The sequence below is a fragment of the Theropithecus gelada genome, chromosome 2 (genome assembly GCF_003255815.1).
Source record: "Theropithecus gelada isolate Dixy chromosome 2, Tgel_1.0, whole genome shotgun sequence".
In the NCBI taxonomy this organism is placed as follows: Eukaryota; Metazoa; Chordata; class Mammalia; order Primates; family Cercopithecidae; genus Theropithecus; species Theropithecus gelada.
The window spans coordinates 2,949,551-2,967,401 of record NC_037669.1 but is presented as its reverse complement, the minus strand read 5'-3'; the positions used below and the strand labels follow the sequence as shown (position 1 = coordinate 2,967,401).

General features: G+C 37.1%; 1 protein-coding gene across 2 annotated transcripts in view; it reads left to right on the top strand.

Moving 5' to 3' along the window:
* Nucleotides 1-17,851, top strand: part of ROBO1 (roundabout guidance receptor 1) — a 1,168,413-nt gene that overhangs the window by 1,126,797 nt on the left and 23,765 nt on the right. For both annotated transcript variants that reach the window (XM_025375994.1, XM_025375995.1), the window contains 4 exons: nucleotides 1,468-1,803; nucleotides 3,540-3,647; nucleotides 6,250-6,394; nucleotides 10,604-10,852. In XM_025375994.1, coding sequence (XP_025231779.1) covers nucleotides 1,468-1,803; nucleotides 3,540-3,647; nucleotides 6,250-6,394; nucleotides 10,604-10,852 — 838 coding nt within the window. The remainder of the gene's footprint in view (nucleotides 1-1,467; nucleotides 1,804-3,539; nucleotides 3,648-6,249; nucleotides 6,395-10,603; nucleotides 10,853-17,851) is intronic.

Sequence of the window (17,851 nt, the reverse complement as noted above, 5' to 3'; positions counted from 1 at the left end):
AGAATAGTTGAATTCAGTAGGATAGAGAAGTTAACCCATTTTTCTTAAGATTATATTCACATTTACATCTTTAGTAACAAGCATGTTAATTTATAATTTTTAACATATCCAGTTAAAAACCTAACATATCCAGTGCTACAGGTGACTTGTTAAGTTGGTACCACTTTTGGACAGCATGAATAAAATAATGATATTTTTACCATTGTAATTTAACTAATTTTTCTCCTTAAAAATTTTTAATTTAAAAATATGATTTCAGTTCTTCCTACTATTTTAATATTTTCAACTGCAGGGTGTGTATATATATATATATGAATGTATATGTTATATATGTATATTCAGTTATTTACTGTCCAAATATTTTAATGGAGAGAAAACTGGAGTGGAAATGAGATATTAGATATTTAAGTATTATTTTAGTCTTTATTTGATTCAATGACCCAGGTTACTATGATTCCTTTTGTTATTATTATTGTCATTTTATATTTTTTGGGTGTCATTATGAAACCATGAGAAAATGATTATATAGCATGTTTTCCGGATAATGATTATCCAACATGACTACGACAAGAACTAATAGAATTCTCCTTAGTAGTATTTACTATCATTTTACCCCCGTTCCTCGTATCTTTTAAATGTAAATATTTTATAAAATATCAAAATCGCGGCCGGGCGCGGTGGCTCAAGCCTGTAATCCCAGCACTTTGGGAGGCCGAGGCGGGCAGATCACGAGGTCAGGAGATCGAGACCATCCTGGCAAACACGGTGAAACCCCGTCTCTACTAAAAATACAAAAAACTAGCCGGGCGCGGTGGCGGCGCCTGTGGTCCCAGCTCCTCGGGAGGCGGAGGCAGGAGAATGGCGGGAACCCGGGGGCGGAGCTTGCAGTGAGCCAAGATGGCGCCGCTCACTCCAGCCTGGGCCACAGAGCCAGACTCCGTCTCAAAAACAAAACAAAACAAAATAACAAGAACAACAAAAATATATATATATATCAAAATCTCAAGTTCTTTGATCCATGAGTAGTGTTTTCTCTTTGGATTTTCAATTTATATGCTTTGTCTGTTGCTTCAGCAGCTAACCAGTAGCTTCAAATAATTCAGTAAGCAAAGACTAGGAAATAAAAAGTTGGCACATAAAGATATACATGTATATATTATTTTAGTGGAATTCTTATTAATGAAGCTATTAAATGAAAATTATTTTAAATTGGTTGTTTACTTCAGCACTATCAGAAATTCACATTTATTTAGTCTCTGCAAATTCTGTGTACCCTCTTTTATTTTTTCAATTATTAATTTTCTTTGGAAAGCACATGTGGATATTTGGCCCTTTTTTCCATCTTATTTAAGCCCACTTATACTTTACGTAACGATTTTCTTATGACTCACAAAGCTACGTAGAAAGAAATTTAAAAGGAATAACCATGCAGAATGATTTTTTCCTTTTCCTCTCCATTGCACATAGCTGATTGTATAGCAAATTATAACAACCAACTGGATAACAAACAAACAAATCTGATGCTCCCTGAGTCAACTGTTTATGGTGATGTGGACCTTAGTAACAAAATCAATGAGATGAAAACCTTCAATAGCCCAAATCTGAAGGATGGGCGTTTTGTCAATCCATCAGGGCAGCCTACTCCTTACGCCACCACTCAGCTCATCCAGTCAAACCTCAGCAACAACATGAACAACGGCAGCGGGGACTCTGGCGAGAAGCACTGGAAACCACTGGGACAGCAGAAACAAGAAGTGGCACCAGTGCAGTACAACATCATGGAGCAAAACAAGCTGAACAAAGGTGAAGAGGCTTGCACGCATTCCCATCTGTCTCTGTATGATACTCTCAGCACCTCGACTAGATGTCGAAACTTGTCTGCGACTAGCAAGTAAAATCTTTTCTTCTGTCGCTGAGATTTTCTTATTTCTTTGGTTTCAAAATTTCCAGTGTCAAAAAGTTAATTAGCACAACAATAACCTTGGAAATTTTATTTTATAATGATATATAAGTATTTTCAAATGGTTTTGAGATTAATTTAAATTTAATAGCAGGTGAGGGATTGGGACGGACAATCTTTTATTCATGAGGCAGATGTACAACTGTCACAATACCTCACATTTTCAATAAATAGACTATCCCATTCTTTCCACTAGAGGATGGAAGATAATTGCTTCTATGTGGTCATATAAACCAGTGGCATTTTTATATCAACCTGATATAAAATAATTAAATTAAACTTGAACTAGAGAAGTGGTTCCATTTGTTGTGTGTCTCCCACCTCATGTGCTTATTAAGACTGCTACAATATATAATTTTAGAACCTAAATTTCCTTGGTTGACCTGATTGAAGTCTGTCCGTATAGAACCTAAAATAAATTGAGTTTAGTATTAACTTGAAGTCGCACAATGGCATTCTGTGGCCTGAAGGAAATGTTTCTGTATTGTAATGTGCATGAGTTGGAAAAGGTAGGTGTTTGATTTCTTTGTAGTCCTTTAGGCTACTGCTTTAATAACATGATTTGCAAAGTTATACCTCTAGGAAAACCAGGACAGGATTGCTCTAATGTGAATAGATGGGGGCAGTGCAACCCCTCTAGTCCAGGTAAAGAATACATTTTCTGGTAGATAATTGGAGATATAGACTTATTTTCTTTAGGGTTGAGTTGGTAACATTTTCTTCGAAAATACAATTTATCGCAGTTGAAGATAACAAAAATGTAACTTAAAAATTTCAGTTAAGTTAATATTATGTTTTAACTTGAGAATGAAGTCAGCTAGCCTTTTCTCAAGTTTAAGAAAGTACTTGATTGGTAGAATAACCCAATTTAATAAATCTTGATCGAGATTCTTGCATAAGTTCATGACAAAGACTGACGAAGATGAATAGGACACTTTCTGTAATCATGGAATTTGCAGTGGTGATTCAAACTATTGTCACGTTATTCCTTCATAGTGTATGGTTTTACTGTGGACTTCAGAAATCCCTGAGAGCCTCCATACAAATATTTCAGAACTCTGATTTATTGTTTATACTGCTTGTAAGCAGATTTGGTATGTCAGACTATAATAAAGAACCTGGAGTGCAACTAGATGACAGATTATTACTGACTACATTCCAGTGGCGAGCTTATCATTTGGATTTTCACCTTTGCCTAAGTAAGCAGAAGCATTTCTGGGGCAAATTAAGATATTTGTTTTTTTTTATTATTATGGATATATATTTTTTATTAGATATAACCTTGCTGACAAGTTTCAGTTTTATTTTTATGTTACTGTGATTTATTTTTTATGATTTGCAGACATATTTTTGTGATTTCTTATTAAAATCATATTGTATTATTAAAGTTATATATAGTTTATATATATTTGGAGTATTAGCCTTTTTATATCCTGAGAATCTGAATACAACAATAAAAGAGAAAAAAGGCAAATAAATGGTCCAATTTGTTTCTTTAGTTACCAGAAATATAGATAAAGCAGAGATGTGAAATTGCTCACAAAGCGAAAATAATTTTTTTTTCATCTGACATGTCTAGATTATCGAGCAAATGACACAATTCCTCCAACTATCCCATACAACCAATCATACGACCAGAACACAGGAGGATCCTACAACAGCTCAGACCGGGGCAGTAGTACATCTGGTAAGTAAGGTGAACCAAAGAACCTCTCCTTTAAAAAGCTGGTACTTTCCAAGATTACAAATTGAGTGCTAATGGACTGACGTATGTAGGTGACACGTCTAAATCACTTTATGTAATATGAATCTCAGGCATGGTCTTGTCTCTGCAATTTGAGGGACTTTCCACTCACTAAATCATTTTGTGTTCTACTTGGCAACAAAGACTGAGTGTCCTATTTTCTTTCTTGTTAATGAGCTTTAGCAAAGCCAGAAGAAACGTGTCTGCCTAATCTTTAAAGGCAGTGGGGACTTCTTTTTCCCCCTTGGCCAAAATGTAACTAAAAATGTTGCACATAGAGTTAACCTGCTAAATATGTTGCCATTTGAAACGAGCCTGTAAAAGCACATAATGTTTGAGGACGCCCGAGCAGAATCAAAAGCATAAGAGACAATAACACGAGATTCAGGTCCAAGAGGAACCTGTCTCAGTTTATCATCTCTCTACGATCCCTCAGTTCTTGCTCTGAAGCCTCGTAAAGCAACCTCCCAACCTCAGTCTGTAAGTGCCTCCCCAAGCCCCACTGAGGCTTCTTCCCTGTGGTCTTCATGCTGTTGCAGCTGTTTACCAGCTGTTTTCCTGATAGAGGCTGCAGATGGGAGCTTGCTGGGTGCTTAAGTCCTGTTTTTCTAATTAAAGGCAGCTCGTTATTAGAACTAACATGTGGCACGTCACACCACAATGAGAACAAGACCGATTGATCTTGACTCTAGCAATGTTTCTCCAGGAGAGCGTAGAAATGCCACTTCCCGGCAACTGGATTCAAGTTGTTCTTAGGGGCTTTTAGCCAAGAGTCTCCACCCCTCTTCTGTAATGAATATGGCATTTGCGTCTTACAGTTTTCCCTTAACTAACACGCTGGTTTGGCATTTTCTAGCCTGTGTTTCTGTTGGATTTAAGGGAACTTAGAAATGGCCCTTTACCTTTTAGATTTACTCTGATTCTATTATACGTTGTTTATTTTAACAATTGACATCTTATTAAATGACTTCTTTTTTGAAACTAAGTCAATCCTGAATTAAGAGAAATATTTCAAGGATCTACTTTTAAGAAAATCATATGAAATATTTTGATATTTGATTATCTTATGCCATTTCATCTTTGAATTTTTAGTCACTCAGAGAAAACCGTATCTTAATGGGAAAATAAACAATGATGCTAGTTGTGAATGTTTAATTGACCTTCGGTATCCCTCAGCTTAGATACCTAGGTCGGGATGTTCTACTCTTTGATATTCTGTGAATATATGGTAAAAAGATGTAAAGATGGTAAAAAGCAAGTAAATAGGGTACAGGAGACATCTGTGCCAGGCCTCTCCGGACTGGTGGAGTTGCTACAGGAGATGTATATCAGGAAATCCAGCGGAAGGCGCGGGTTAATGTCTAGTCTAGAACACACACACAGTCATCCCAGTGCTGGACACCTGAATGGTGGGTGAGAGAACAGAGACACATACACGTAGTACTGACAATCGTAGTTTATTAATAACAGCCTGTCCCTAGCGCACGCTTGCTGCAGTAACATACTAGTACAAGAACATCTGGCTTAACAAACACTGCCATTTGACTGAAAATTCCCAAGTGACAAAAATATCAAGGTTCATTGAATATGGTCAGACCTGACTCATGTATTACGTGACTTGGAGAAGGATTGGATAGGGTTAAAAAAATAAGACCAAGATAATTCACTGATATAAAGGGACATTATGAGAAAAATAATTGTAGACTCATCGTCTGTAATTCACATATGAATCTAAAATGTAACATATTGGAAAGGGGGATATTTTATCCCAAAATACTTGTTGATCTAAAATTTTCGTTAAAATAAATGCTTTCAAATATATAGCCTCCTATGTTTAAAAAAAATAATGCCGAATCTAAAATGAGAACACTGGAACACTTGAATAATTGGGCTATGTCAAACTACTAAGAATGTTCAAGCAACATCATTTTACCATAAGCCATCATTGTATAGAAACAGTGGCTGAAAACACTTCTGTCCCTTTTAAAAATCATTTTTCTGCTTCTTTTGTCATTAGTTCAATCAGTCATTCCAGCTATTATTTCATCTGTACTTGCCTTTCTGAAGGAAACTAGTAATTTCATTGTGCCTAAAACATTTCAATGGACAAGTACAAATTATATATATTCAGTGATTTAATGCAACAGTGGAACTCTAATAGATTGTATCTGTATCATATTGTATTTTAGGTTCCAGCAATTAAATAATAGAAAGGCACTCCAGAAAATATGTCTACAGCTCATTTGTTTGAGATGATAATCCATAATGCAATTAATTGCTGTAAGAAGATCACTATTAATGATATGACTTGAAACGTTCATTCATGGTTTTATTGCTTTTTTGCTATTTATTTTGCAGTTATTCATTGCAGTACCTTGCATTTTCTCTGGTACAAAGTTCTGTTTAAAATTAATGAAAAAGCGTGTTTATCTCTGTATACATAAATGAATTATAAAATCATATTTACAAAAAATGATTAATTTGTGACTAATAGAAAACGTTTAAAGGCCAGAGATCAATGGCTTGTATTTTATTTCCTTTCTAGGGAGTCAGGGGCACAAGAAAGGGGCAAGAACACCCAAGGTACCAAAACAGGGTGGCATGAACTGGGCAGACCTGCTTCCTCCTCCCCCAGCACATCCTCCTCCACACAGCAATAGCGAAGAGTACAACATTTCTGTAGATGAAAGGTAAGAGGAGTGTCCAAACAGATGTAAACAGTGTAATATGATTGTTTCCGCCCATTTTAAGCAATTATTAAACTAGGTGGTCAAGAGAAGACAGATTCCTAAGGTCCACAAACAGTTGGCTTTAAATAAAACAGTGCTGGTCAGCAGGAAGTAAAAATTCTCCTTGCTGCTTCCAAAAAAGGAATTTGTGCTTCAAAAAATTCTTTTGGAACCTAGAATAGAATAGAAAAATGAATACATATTAGCTCATGTGTATATCCTGTGTGTGTATACATAATTTAACATATGGATATATGATTTTGTGATTTTTGAATATTAGAACTTCTGTGACATGTCTTGAAATTTTTGTAAGACAGTCGTGTGGATTGATACCACAACGATGGTATCCTGAAGGCTATTTGTTCTTAGATATTATCACCTTATGCTGAGAACTCTTTGTAGAAATGTGAACTTTGCTGAATTGTTTCTCCCAAAGACTTAACAAGTATAGTAGTCCACGTGACAGCAATTACGAAGTTAGTGTACCTCTTTCTCACTCCAGAATCTGTAGAACTGGACATGGTACCACCAGACAAAACGAAACAGCTGCTTCTTTAAACCAAAGGAGGAAAACTCCTTTAAGGTGGAGAATTAGCGAATACATCATAAAATATACCTGAAAATACAGTCTTTTCGGTGACTGCTGTAAAGACATCATTCCTTCATTCTGCACACACAGAAAAGTGTATTACTGTGCCAGAAACAAAGTCTCTGTGTTTCAGTTTTCTAATAATCTTTTTATAAAATGCATTTTTAAGTAAAATTCTTATATAAAAATATTTACAGGGAGCTCTCATTATCCACAATATTTATACATTTTAAAATTCTTGAGAACAGTGAGTTAACAAATGTTGAACCATTGGTCCTAGGGGAAATACAGGGCTAGGTTCCTTCTAACCTCTAACCACAACATATTTGTCAGCTGACCAATACATAACCTTGTTTTATGTATTTTTTAAAGATGCTTATTTAATATATATTGTTCATTTATTAACATGGAACCCAGTAAGTCATTCCTCAGCAAAGCTTATTTCATAGATATTTTTTTTTAAGGCACATTACAGCCTTCTAAGGCTTAGACTCACTAAGAGCACTTCATTAAGCACGTCTTTTGAGGGCCGTTTTAAGAGGGAAATCACTAATATAAAGCTTAAAACATTCTGACAGACATGGCAGTAAGTAAACCACGGAAAGGACGCTTGTTTACTGTGTGAGAACTGACACAAGAAAGCAAAGTGTATCCTTGTTTTACCTCAGCTGGGAACAGGCACATCAGGCACTCACATTTTTGGCCTCTTTGTGAGTCTGTGGGAATGACCATGAAAATGCCATAGATACCGATTTGGGGGTTTACAAATAAATTACACCGAATCCGTGAATTTGCAGATACAGAATCTGCAAGTAATGAAAACAAAACTGTATGTTTGGTTTGTTGGTTGGTTTGGTTTGGTTGGTTTGGTTTTGTTTTTAGAAACAGGGACTTACCCCAGAGCTCAAGTGATCCTCCCATCTCAGCCTCGCAAGTAGCTGGGACTACAGGCTTGTGCCACAGTGCCCAGCTAATTTTATTTTTATTTTTTTGTAGAGATGGTATCTCACTGTGTCGCCCAGACTGTCGAACTCCTGATCTCAAGCAATCGTCCCCACCCCAGCCTCCCAAAGTGCTGGGATTGCAGGCAGGCATGAGCAATTCCACTTGACCTGAATGCATTTTTAAAAATGCATTTCCCAAGCTGTTTTAACAACATTCATTGCTGCTTTGGTTCACAAAAATAAGAGGACTAAAATGAAATAAGTAAATATAGGTTAAAAAAAGAAGAAGAAAAAAGAAAAAAGCTATATTGAAGCTGCAACTGTGCCCCAAGGAGAAAGACTGATTCTAATGGAGAAGAATGAAGGTTTCGTGATTGGCTACATTTGTTCTTGATCTGGACAAATGAGAAGGTTCTCAGTTAAGAAAAAGGGGTTTTATGGACATGGGACCACACAGATGTGGACTCCTGGAAAACTAACATGAAACACATGCTGGGAATGAGAGGATGCTGGGACAGCAGATGTAAGCCAGATTATACAGATACTCCAGTGTCTTGCTTAGTCATTTATTTTATTCTTTAAACAAGTAGAGAGTCATTTCTTATTTTGAGGAGCACGTGAATAACCTGCATATGATGCATATTAATGTAATTTTGGAAGTAATGGAGTGACTGGAGGCTAGGAGACCAATTAAAAGATTGTTGCAGTAGCACATACAAGAAATAAAAGTAAGAGAATAGATTGTAGAGAGTTTTTATTGATAGAATAGAAATGAATTGGGGAGTGGTTTGAGGGAGAAGAAAGAAGTCAAAGATGACTAAAACATTTCTAGTCTGGATGAGTAGGCAAGTTGCTCAGCTGTTTGCTAATAAAGGAAGCAAAAGAAAGAGGCAAAAAGGGAGACAGTGAGATTAGGAAAGTAAAGAAAGATGCAAAGAAACATTATTTGAGCATCCACTTCCCGGAATTCAGGTAAACAAGGTGGATGGTAGAGAATGAACAAGAGAAATAGGTAACAGAACCAGTTTATATAGTGTTGTACATCATTGCCCTTATAATCAATAAACATACGCCCTGGGATAAGAGAAAAGAGAAAGGCATGATTGTTCCCCAGATCCATCGTGCTTCCCACCCAGCTCCAGCAGAGGAGTACAGGGGCATTTTATTGTTGAATGTGTATTTTTCGCTCACCATCCTAAATGCAAACCAACAACTTCATTTTGTGTTCAACTGAAGAAATAGTGATCTACTATAATTTGAGAGAAAAAAAAATGGGTAGTATTGGACTAAATAGGTTGACCTCCAGTATATCTTTCTCTGAAAGGATTTTTAAGAGTAATTTTTCTTGGCTGGGCACAGTGGCTCATGCCTGTAATCCCAGCACTTTGGGAGGCTGAGGCAGGTGGATCACTTGAAGTCAGGAGTTCGAGACCAGCCTGGCCAACATGGAGAAACCCCGTCTCTATTAAAAATACAAAAATTAACTGGGTGTGGTGATGCACACCTATAATCCCAGCTACTCTGGAGGCTGAGCCAAAAGAATTATTTGAACCTGGGAGGCGGAGGTTGCTTTGAGCCGAGATTGCACCATTGCACTCCAGCCTGGGCAACAAGAGCGAAAATCCATCTCAAAAAAAGAAAACAAGGATAATTTTTCTCTAAATGTAGCAACTCATCTTCAGGTCCTCTGTAATACCATCTTTGAGTCTTTTAGAGAACATATTGGAGGGACAAAATATACCAAATACATTGGGGTTGTACTAAATTAAGCCATGTTAAGTGGATTTTTTTTTTTTTTTTTTTTTTTGAGACGGAGTCTCGCTCTGTCGCCCAGGCTGGAGTGCAGTGACCGGATCTCAGCTCACTGCAAGCTCCGCCCCCCGGGTTCCCGCCATTCTCCTGCCTCAGCCTCCCGAGTAGCTGGGACTACAGGCGCCGCCACCTCGCCCGGCTAGTTTTTTGTATTTTTCAGTAGAGATGGGGTTTCACCTCGTTAGCCAGGATGGTCTCGATCTCCTGACCTCGTGATCCGCCCGTCTCGGCCTCCCAAAGTGCTGGGATTACAGGCTTGAGCCACCGCGCCCGGCCTAAGTGGATTTTTTTATTGTATGACTTCTAAGACCCTATAATATGCTAATGTAAATTACAATCTCTTAGAGAAAAATAGTTTATGCAGTAATTCACAAACCTTGTGAGGTAAAATCTTTTTCAACAATAGCTCCTTAGTATGAAAATTGAAGCCGGGCGCGGTGGCTCAAGCCTGTAATCCCAGCACTTTGGGAGGCCGAGACGGGCGGATCACGAGGTCAGGAGATGGAGACCATCCTGGCTAACACGGTGAAACCCCGTCTCTACTAAAAATACAAAAAACTAGCCGGGCGAGGTGGCGGGCGCCTGTAGTCCCAGCTACTCGGGAGGCTGAGTCAGGAGAATGGCGTGAACCCGGGAGGCGGAGCTTGCAGTGAGCTGAGATCCAGCCACTGCACTCCAGTCTGGGCGACAGAGCGAGACTCCATCTCAAAAAAAAAAAAAAAAAAGAAAATTGAAAAACAATTTAAAGGTGACATTTCATTACTATCCAAATAGTTGATTTGAATAACCTGCAGTAAGTCTACACATCCTTATCATTTATTTTAGCTATGACCAAGAAATGCCGTGTCCGGTGCCACCAGCAAGGATGTATTTGCAACAAGATGAATTAGAAGAAGAGGAAGATGAACGAGGCCCCACTCCGCCTGTTCGGGGAGCAGCGTCTTCTCCAGCTGCCGTGTCCTATAGCCATCAGTCCACTGCCACCCTGACTCCCTCCCCACAGGAAGAACTGCAGCCCATGTTACAGGATTGTCCAGAGGAGACTGGCCACATGCAGCACCCACCCGACAGAAGGTGCGTTGTCACTAGCCTTCTTTGCTGACAAATCAGATAATGTCTACTCCTCAGTGGAAGTTATTGAATGCCATCCCATGAAGTAATTTCCTTGTCTCAGAAGCCTTTCCTTGCAGTATCATCCCACGGTAAACCTCGGTGATTAACATCTCAAGTCATATTGTTGGCCATTGCATTAGATTAATTGATCCTAGTGAACTTGCAACCGTGAAATAGTATGTATTAATACCCACTTACAAAAATTGCATTCATAACCACATGGAGATCATGAATATGGTTTGCTAATTCTGTAACACGCTATTGACAGTGGGTGTTTTGTACTTTAGTTTTCCTTTAGCATCGGTAAGTCACTTCTTTGGTCAGCAGAAAATAGATTTGCTCTTTCTTTTAAAATTAAGTTTACATAATAATGTGTTCCCTCATAACTGTAGTGTCACAGAAGAATGAGTTTGGCATATTCTTTTTGTGTTGACCTCAGATACCTTTATTTTGGTTTGGATATGAGTTTGGAGCTTTTTAGTCAGATTATTGTATATGTGTGTGTGTGTGCGCGTGCGCGTGTGTGTGTGTGTGTGTGCTTAAACTCTTTTAAACCTATGTATTGAGCATCCCCAACCAATACGTTTTTGTGATATACAATAGCTTCACTTGTCATTTCTACCACATAAAAGCTGTTACTGCGTCATTTTAGCTTTTCTCTCATTGTTGATGATTGTATTTATACTGTTTTCTTGCCCTTGACACATTATATATATATATTATTTTCTGTATTCCTAATATCATTTGAAATTAAGTATATTATTTGCCTCAGAAGAGGCTCCTTTGATATTCTCAAATGAGTAAGAAACTCTGATTTTTGTGGCTTGAATTTTGCTCTGCAGATTAAAACAGAATTTGGCAATGTTTATCAGCTCTTCCGTTGTTAAGAGATTATTACCAGATTCAAATTACATACACTGTAAAAACAAGAACGTAGTGAAGCTTTCTTCTATCTGGCAGTGAGGAAGTTGGATTGTCAGACATTTTAAAGGAATATTATTAACCCATGAAATGATATGAAAATTGAGAGCAAATAAGGCACCATTTTCCCATATTAAAGTCACAGACCATCTGTGCTACTCTTAGCCAATGAGAGACTAAAAGAGACCATTTAGCTCTGAAATACCTAAGAATTCTTTTATTTTGTTGTCTTGTGTTACCTGTTTCCCTCACCATTCCTGTCTCTATTCTCAGGGTACCCAATTATTTTCTTTCTGGCTAGCTCTTCTTTTGTATTCCTTATGTCCTCCTTTCCACAGAAACAGAAATCAGTTTTCCTTCATCTGTCTGGAATGTCCAGTCTCTTCCTCTTCATTCAATTCTCCTTCTCTTCATGGTTAACTCCCTCCATGCCTTCATCGTCCTTGGCCTCCCTTCTGGCTCCATGCTCCGCCCCTGCTTCATTTTAACTCCTTCTGCCTTTCGGATTCGCATTCGCACCTCAGCCCACTGCGTTCTGGCTTAGAGTGTTTTGCTTCGATTGGTCCATTGAAAGTAACCTCCTAATAGTCAAATCTGAAGGCCTCTCAGTTATCATACCTATGCTTTCTGCCAGGATGGCCATTTTATAAATTGCCGTGAGAATCAATGGATAATGTGTGTAAAGCATCTGAAGCAGGGTAAGTATTCAAAAATATTAGCGCCCTACAGCCCTCACCTTTACGCTATCATCCCATAGCTTGGTTCAACTCTTACATTCTGATGGTTGTCAAATTTCTTTACCCAGCCTAATTCCTTTTCCTGAATGCCACAGTATTTCCACTTGAACTTCACCCTGTGTCCAAATCCAAATTCTTTGTCTTTGCACTTGACTCTGCAAACTTGTCTTTTCTTTTATGTTGATGGCTGTCTTGTTTAGAATTTTCAACCATTATTTATTTGACCAATGTTTTAAAATAAAATGACTGAGGGAATAGGCAAAAAGCATAAACGGTACCTTTGTCATTTTGAAATCAGCTTAGTTATCCTACTATTTAGTTTTTTCCTAGCATTCTACAAATGAAGTTATTCATGAAGTCACTTCAATCCAAAATGGCCCTTGATTTTGCTCTTTAGTTTCCATTCCTACATTTGCTAGGGCAGGCCCTCCATCCCTGTCCCATGAAATCTGCCTTATCCTTAAACCGATCTCCACTTTTCGTCTCTCTGTTTTTCTATTCATTCTCACAATATTTTTATTTGCACACAAGAAATCTGGTAATGTTCCCCCATTCAGATTGTCAAGTATAGTGTTTAACCCAATATTTAAAGGTTTTCACAATCCTTTTCCTTTTATTTACTTTCCCCCCAATTTCATTACATACACTTTTTTTCTAATTAGTCTGTTTTAAAGTTCCTAAATTTGCCTGAAACTCATCAACATCCAGATCTGCTACATCCTCTTTCCTGATTGCATGGTAAGCACCCCTTATCTTTCAAAGCCCTGTTCAAATGACACGTCCTCTGTCTGCCTGGCAAAAGTCAACCCCTCTTTTCTTTACTCTTCATAAGAGTCTATTCCCATCCCTGTTACCACACTAACCAGTTTTCATGTTGCATTAGTATTTGCTGTTTGTATCTCTGTTTTCCCTTTTACATTAAAAGTTCTTTGAAGGCAGAACTCATTCATGTCATTGAGTTCTGCAGAGCTTTCTTTAGTAAAGTATTTGATGAATGGAATCGGATACTATGGAAGAATTGGAGTTGACCTACTGTCTATCGTTTTAGGCTAATGGATGCTTGTAGAACTTGAGGCAGATATATGTAATTGGATAATACATGAACTATCTGCACTTATAATCATTTGACTATTTTCAGCCTTTCTCAAAGGTATGATTTTCAATCTGTAAGGGTATTATGGATTTTATTTCCAGGGTCATTGCTGGAAATAACACTGGGCACTAATAAAAAGTAAGTGAAAGCCCATTTTAAAAAGTGCTTTAAGTGCTTTTTTATGATTAATGTATATTCTATATGTTTACTATAGAAATTTTTGAAAATACATATAAACAAAATAAAAATATAAAACTACCAGTGATCTATGTAATCAGAAAATCACTGTGAAGACCTCAGTGAAGATCCTTTCAATCTTTCATCTGTACTTGTACTCACATTGCTTGGATTTATGATATGCCAATATTATTTCATAAACTACTCTTTTCACTGAACAGCGTTTTTGCATGTTGTTAGCTTTTTGTTTAGACACTTGTGTAAAGTATGTAACTCTATTTAACCAGTTTCTTAATATTGGCCATTTTAATTGTATATGCCTTTTTGATACTATATACAATGTTGTGATTTCCATCTTAAGTATTTGAATGAAGTTTCCTCTTGATCCCTTGATCTATTCTAATGCCTGCCCCATCAGTAGATGACTTCTGATTCTTACCATCCTGCCATTTCCCTAATGGTACACTCATAGATATAGATAGCTATTTCTCTACAAATCTCTTTCTGAAGCTTCAGACCCATATATCCAACTACTTGTTCCTGTAGATTTGTACTGCCTAAATATCATTCTGAGTGATACACATATCTCCAGCCATAAATGCACTTTGCGAGTTACGACAGCCATTTTCTCTCACCTGCATTACAGTAATGTTCTGCTAAGTGTTCTTGTTGCTTCAGCCGTGCCCCTCCTTCAGTCTCATTCCTTGCTGCAGACTATGCAGAAGCATTTTCCTAAATTGCAACACTGATCAAGTCTCTCCATTGCTTAAGATCTCTCAATGGCTTCCCATTTTTCTTAAGATAAAGGCAAGGTTCCTTAATGTAGCAATCAAAGCCCTTTGTGATCTGACCCTGTGTGCCCTACCATCCTTACCCATTGCCGCTCCCCGCACAATATCTGTGATGTCTTCACTCTAAGTTTCTTCTAGTTCCCGGAATAAGCACAATTCTCACTCACCTCAATATCTTTGGACATGCTCTCCCATCTTCCTGGAACACCATTTTCTCCTCTCCTTTTGGAGCGAACACCTATGTATCCTTTAGATCCAAGATTAAATGGCAGATCCTCCTCAGTAAATCTTTCCCTGATGTCCCAACTTTGGGATAGGAGCCATATTTATGTGTTCCCACAACACTCTGTATATCCTCTGTCATTGCATATTTAATTATTTGTCTCCTCCACTAGACTAAAGTCCCTTTAGACATGGATATCTGTTTCATGTAGCTGAATTCCTAACATAGTGCTCAAGTTCCTGTTTCTATTGCTGTCTAACAAACCACTCCAAAATGTAGTGACCTAAAGTAATCTAATCATTTTATTCACAATCCCATGACTCAGGAATTCTGAAAGGATTCAGCTGGACAATTCATCTCCAATCCATATGGCTTTGGCTGCTTGGCTGGGGATGGAAGATCTACTTCCAAGTTAGTTTCTTCACTCATATGTCTGATGTCTCAGTGCTCCTTGACCTCTGTCTCTTTCCACGTGGAGTCTTATCCTCCAGATCTCACCATATAGTATGGACTTCTCATAACATGGGGTCTCAGGGTAATGGCACCCCTTTCATGGCAGCTGGCATCCAAAAAGACAGGAAGGGGAAGTTGCCAGGCCAGTTAACAACTACATTTAGAACTGGTGCATAGCCTTGCTTCTGCCACATTGTATTAAAGCAATCACAGAGTCCATCCAGGTTCAAGAGTGTTGAACTCATCTACCTCTCTTGGTTGGAGAGTGGCAAGTTCTCATTTCAGAGTAGCATTTGGAAGGGGAGATATTGCTATGGACATTTTGCAGAATACAGTCTGCCGTGGCCAGATACATAGCTTACATTAAGTATGTTTACCTTAAAATTGGATCCTTACCTGTCATAAAGCATAAAGCATGTTACCTAAGCTCTGTTTGCCTGTGATCTTTTTGGTATAATTCTGGCAGTCTTTAGCATGGTAGGCGCACAGTAAATGTTTAAAGAATAAATACATTGATTACATTTATATTTATTGATTAGGGGTGCAGATAGTGTGATACATTAATAAAATTACTGAACTTAAACCATTGTAACTCTGCAAGTCTAATTATAGAAACATTAAAGACCTGCATTATTATGAATATTTCAACTTTGGCATTATAGTGAACTTCTAGGGTATTCCATTTTTGTCTAAAGCTGGGTAAACTAGGTGATCAACATAATAGGAATTTGTCTTCTCTTTTTTTCAAACAATTGCTTGGAAAATCATATAATTAAACTTATTCACATATATTGTTTTAAAAAGTGATTGATATACTTAACTTTATTGCAGTATAGTAAAAGCCTCTAGAAAAGTGAAAATTATGTTCATGTATGGAACAGATTTACTTGTTTTATTAATACAGATAAATTGAGGTAATAGTTACTTGTACAAGAAATTGAAGCTACACCAGTGTTAAAACAAAATCTCGAAGGTATGCATTTTTCTCCTTTGTCTTTTGCCTGGTAAATGCTGTGTGGTGAATGGTATAAACACCTACTTTGATAAATTAATGACATCATTCCGCTTTTCTCTTGAACATGTTTATGAAGGCATCATTCTTGCAGGAGACTAGAGTGTTACGATACACAGTCATATACTTATACATTATTTCAGAAGACATTGAAACCCCTCGGGGAGAAATCTAGAGGGTTGAGGTTCATTTGCGACAAGTCCCACTTGAGTGCAGCATCTTGAAATGGCTTTTTGTTTTCCAATAGAATGTATTACATATTTCAACTGTACATGTTTATCACACATTCCCTGGGCTTGCCTTATTTACAGATGGTTTAAATAAATTTTTCTGTCTTTCTTCAACATTTGTAAGGGGTGGTTGTAGTTAAAAGCCAGCCCTTGTTTTACATGAAGATGTTTTTGCTCTACAGAATGTGAATTGTCCAAACACAACAATGCTGGCATCCTTTCATAGTGAAGTCGGCCGTTCTGCATCTTTCTTTATTGATGGTCAAAATAGTCCCCTTTGTGCTAAAAAGTCTTACATGTCTTTAAAAAGGAAGAAGTTTCTTGTGGTATTTTGGGTTTGTATGCTGACAAAGACTGTAAATTAACTTTTAAGTGTGGTATTTTATTGCATTCCAAATTAAACAATGGTTTTCCTCCTATGTGTATAACACTCCATATTGAAACAATTATCCATTTTAATCTCTTAAATAACTTCAGCTTTGGCACATTTTTCATATTTCTCCTAGTGCCACACACAGACACTTTAAAAACCACCCAGAAATGAAAAATAATGCATTATATTAAAGAATGCTATGTGTATATGTAACAGATATATACACATAATAATATATAATTACACATATGTGTGTGTATATGCATATTTTCAATGTAATATATTAGCTTTTATTTCTTGGTTTTTTAATACATCTGTGTATGGCACATATCTCTCCTAGCTTCTGTGTATACACACACACACATATATATAATACATTTACATTTATATATGTGTGTGGAAGGTCATGCCCTTGGAAATAAAAGTTGATTTTAAATTCTACATTTGATACCTGTGATCTGTGACAACTTTGGTAAGACCCTTAATCCCTCTGAATTTCAATATCCAACCCTGTAAAATGATCATTTAAAAAGTAACTCAAAAAGTTACTGAATTAAATGAGTAAATCTTGTAAAATATGCTTAGCTACAAAGTAAGTGCTCATTAAATGAGTTAATTGCAGTATTTTCAATAATCATTTATTTTTAATGTTTTCCATTTGTATTGAACAGATTTGTCAAAGTGTCTCAATTCATTGGGATAAAAAGCAGAAAACGTTTTTCAAAAAACTCTCATGCCACCCTAAAAACTGTGCCATATCAAAGTTATTTTTCCCTCTATGGTAGAGATCTTGGGGCAGGTCCTACATGGTTTTAACTTTATTTAGATCTTGACCAGATCCTATAGGGTTTTGTTTTGTTTGCTTGTTGTTAAAATCTAGTTCTGTTAATTTAATTTAATGTAGTTAATGTTTTTGTTTTTTGAGACAGAGTCTCACTCTGTCACTCAGG